The sequence below is a fragment of the Gossypium raimondii genome, chromosome 4 (genome assembly GCF_025698545.1).
Source record: "Gossypium raimondii isolate GPD5lz chromosome 4, ASM2569854v1, whole genome shotgun sequence".
Taxonomy (NCBI): Eukaryota; Viridiplantae; Streptophyta; class Magnoliopsida; order Malvales; family Malvaceae; genus Gossypium; species Gossypium raimondii.
Genome location: NC_068568.1, coordinates 11,913,396 through 11,916,913, shown reverse-complemented (window position 1 = coordinate 11,916,913; position 3,518 = coordinate 11,913,396). Strand labels below are relative to the sequence as shown.

At 33.5% G+C, this 3,518-nt stretch overlaps 1 protein-coding gene across 1 annotated transcript; it reads right to left on the bottom strand.

Moving 5' to 3' along the window:
- Nucleotides 1–1,717: 1,717 nt before the first annotated feature.
- Nucleotides 1,718–3,135, bottom strand: LOC105780944 (probable WRKY transcription factor 49). Its single transcript, XM_012605483.1, has 3 exons — nt 2,664–3,135; nt 2,423–2,569; nt 1,718–2,300 (listed from the first exon to the last, which is right to left on the bottom strand). The coding sequence occupies exons 1-3, from the start codon at nt 2,915–2,917 to the stop codon at nt 1,808–1,810; spliced, it is 894 nt and encodes a 297-aa protein (XP_012460937.1). The 5' UTR covers nt 2,918–3,135; the 3' UTR covers nt 1,718–1,807.
- Between the last annotated feature and the right edge of the window lie 383 nt (nt 3,136–3,518).

Below are 3,518 nucleotides of genomic sequence, written 5' to 3'. Positions count from 1 at the left end.
AATTCACTAGCTGCTTTAAAATCAATGAGTTTTAGTAGCCATCTTAGATGTACAAGGTTCCGTGACAAGTCCGACATCAGATAACCTCCAATTATCTGAAGAATGTATGCCCGAGCATATCGGATTTTTTCCAGTTTGGTAGAATTATCATCCGGCTCCGGGAATGTGTCTCGTAACCAACCCATCTCGATCTGACCTTCGTTAATATTCTCCGGAATAGTGCCCAAAAGCTCGTAGCATACCGCTTTCCAATCACCTGATTGAACAGACCCGGTGACCACGTATCCTTCCACCGGCAATCCCAATTGCAAATTTATGTCTTCCAAAGTGATATTGCATTCTCCACATAACGCATTGATGACTTTCGGGTCCAACTTGCATCCCCGGCCTACCGTCACCACGTGCCAAAAACCCGTTTCCCGCAGGTAATTCTCTACCAACGGTGATGGAGGACCATGCATATTACGGATATAGCATTGCAATATTCGATTTACAGAATTTTATAAGAAATAATAAAATAAAAATTATTTAAAAATTATAAGAAATTTCTAATAAAAATAAAAATTATTTAAAATTGCATAAATCAAAAAAATCTTAAATAATATTTAAAAATTAAATTTAACACTTACCATTTTCATTTGTTCGACGGATATGTGCTCGTTATCGAGACGAATTAATTCTCCGGCCATTGCTAACACGATCAAATTTTTATGATTTAAAAAAATTCAAAAAAATAAAATTAAAGCTTTTTTAAGAGGAATTTGAGAGGAATTTGAGAGAATATTGGAGAGAAATTGAGAGAAAGGATTTAGGTTGAAAAAAATGAAAGGGGGGTTTATAGTTTTTTTTTTTACCATTGGGGGTTCATCAATGGTCAAAACAGTAGCCGTTGCTATTGTTCACGTGCGGGAAAGTGCTTCCTTGAGGAAGCGTTTTCCTACTTCATCACCTGACAACATGCTGACGTGGATGCGTTTTCGGGGAAATAGGGCCATTTCGGTAATTAATTTTTTAATGGGCCCATTTCAGTAGGGCTTTTATTAGTATTTTGCCCGAAAATGTTTTTAAAATAAAATAATTTATTTCATCTTCATCGTGGGTGTGAAAAAATCTAGTGTTATTTTACTAGTTTTGTTTAAATAATTTGAATTTTTATTAATGGAGTATAATTTTCAGTACATTTTAATCTAGTAAATAATTAACTAAATTACATAGTATTTATTATAAATTATTTTTATTAAAATGTATACTAAATAGTTAACTAAATTACATAGTATTTATTATAAACATCTACTCGGTCAAGGATTAATCAATGATAATAATGAGTTTATGTTTAATATTAGAGAGAATACCTCAACAAATATATAGAACTTAGAAGAATTAGTTAAAATTGCTTAGAATGTTTATTTTTCTTAATTGTATTGTTGACTACTTTTTTGACTAACGTGATTTTTATATACATAACAGTTGGATTTTAGGTTTTATTAATTTTTAGAAATTTATTATTGATAATTTTATAATAATTAATATATTTTAGAATTTAAAATTATATAATTGTATAATTATAATTTATACCATCAAACAGAACATTGAAAATTAAGATATAATTAAACTTTATCAATCCAGAATTAAAATTCTATAATTACAAGTCATTCAATTATTGTGTGGAACCACACCATTAATTATGATCATAATAATAAGAGCAGAGTAATTAGAATTAACAAAAACTTACTATAATTTATTGGGATTTCAACTATCGATCCACAAAGAAAAATGTTCACCTAATTAATGCTAGAATGTATGATGATTATATGAAAACAGGCCAGGGATTATAATTAGGAGACCAAGAGAGAGAAGAGGGTGAAACAGGAGGGGAGCGAGTCTGTGAAGATGAACAAGAGGTGGAATTGGAGGAGATAATACTGTTGTGGAATGGATTCCTTATAATCCAAGGCACCACATCTTCAAGCAACCCTTCCGAAGCTACCTCTTGAGGGCAAGGGCAGCCTTCCAACGAGACAGCTGAGTTGATATTATTTGTTGTAGCTTCTTGGATTTGCATTGTTTGTGGAAGTCCAAAAGCCCGTGACTCATCAGATTCCGAAATGGCCTTCCTGGGCTTCTTGGTTGGTTCATTATTATCATGTTGAAAAGGCTGGTCACTGAGTGGTGGGAAATATGGGTCGACAAAGTGTAGGTGGAGCCCTTCATAGGTGATGATGAGTGTATCTGCCTCATCTCTGGACTTCTCTACCTGCTTCTTCGCGTTGCATCTTGGGTTCGTGCACTTGTAATAGCTCCTGTTTCATCCCAATTTAAAGGAAAACCCACTTACTTAATATGGAAACTTTCAGAACAATGACTAAGCAAGCAGATTTCTATTAGGTTGAGAGAGAGAGAGAGAGAGGAAAAAGACAGTGACCTTGGATTAGGGCTGTTTTTGATGGATTTTTGGCCATATTTCCTCCATTTATATCCATCATCAGCCATGCCATTGCCACAGCTTCTGACCTTTAGAGTATACTTACTCTCTATTTTACTCAAATTTCTTTCCAGCATTGAATTAATCCTGTCGAAAAACAAATATATTGTTAATTTAATTAAGATCAAATGAAACATTAATCATTAGCTCAAAGAAAGATCCAAGGGAAGACCAAACTAACCTAGTGTTCTGCTGGGGTTGATCCTTCCAGTTTGACACTGATGATAAAGCATTCTCAATATCTTCGATCCTCGGCCCTGAATACACATTGGACACAAGTTGTTTACTGACCTCTTCTTCTGAAGTTATCGCTTTGGGCTGAATTGTGCCTTGAGATAGGACAAAGAAAGGTGACTCCTCATCAAGAAGCTCTCTCACAAGTTCCTCTTGGGAGTCATCATCAACCCAATCATGCTTCTCACCACCTTCCTCCATTACAGAAGCCTTGCATCAAAAACTTTAAGTTTATCTAATTAAATACTTAGGAGAAGACTCCCAAAAGGATAAAGCAATAATTAGCAAGTACAATATTTAGGGTGAAAAGAGGAGACTAGTGGAGCAGATGAACAAGAAAGTTTATGACGTTTAGGTTTTTCAGTGTGAGCCCTCTTGACTTTAAAGTAAGAGTTGCTAGGGTTAGGGTTTTATTTATGAAGATAAGTTGATGGCTCTTAAACATTTATAGCTTGACTTTGTTAAAGAATATATTCCTATTCAATATTTATTTCTGTATAATAATAAAATATACTTTTTTAAGTATATGGAAATGGAATTTTAAAAATAAAAATATAATCTTTCTCAAGTATATACCATATTGGTGCTTATCTTGATGGGGGGGTTTGATACAATAATTGAAAGTATCTTGACGAACTTGATGGATTATGTTTTATTTGAATCAACTCTGTTTTGCTCTTCATCTGTAGTATGTAAAACTACAAATTTAGTTGCAAACCAGTCATTATTAGCATGTAAAATGGAACAATAAAATTTGGCAGTATTGAAGTCCCTTTTCAATGTTAATACCTGCCATGGAAGG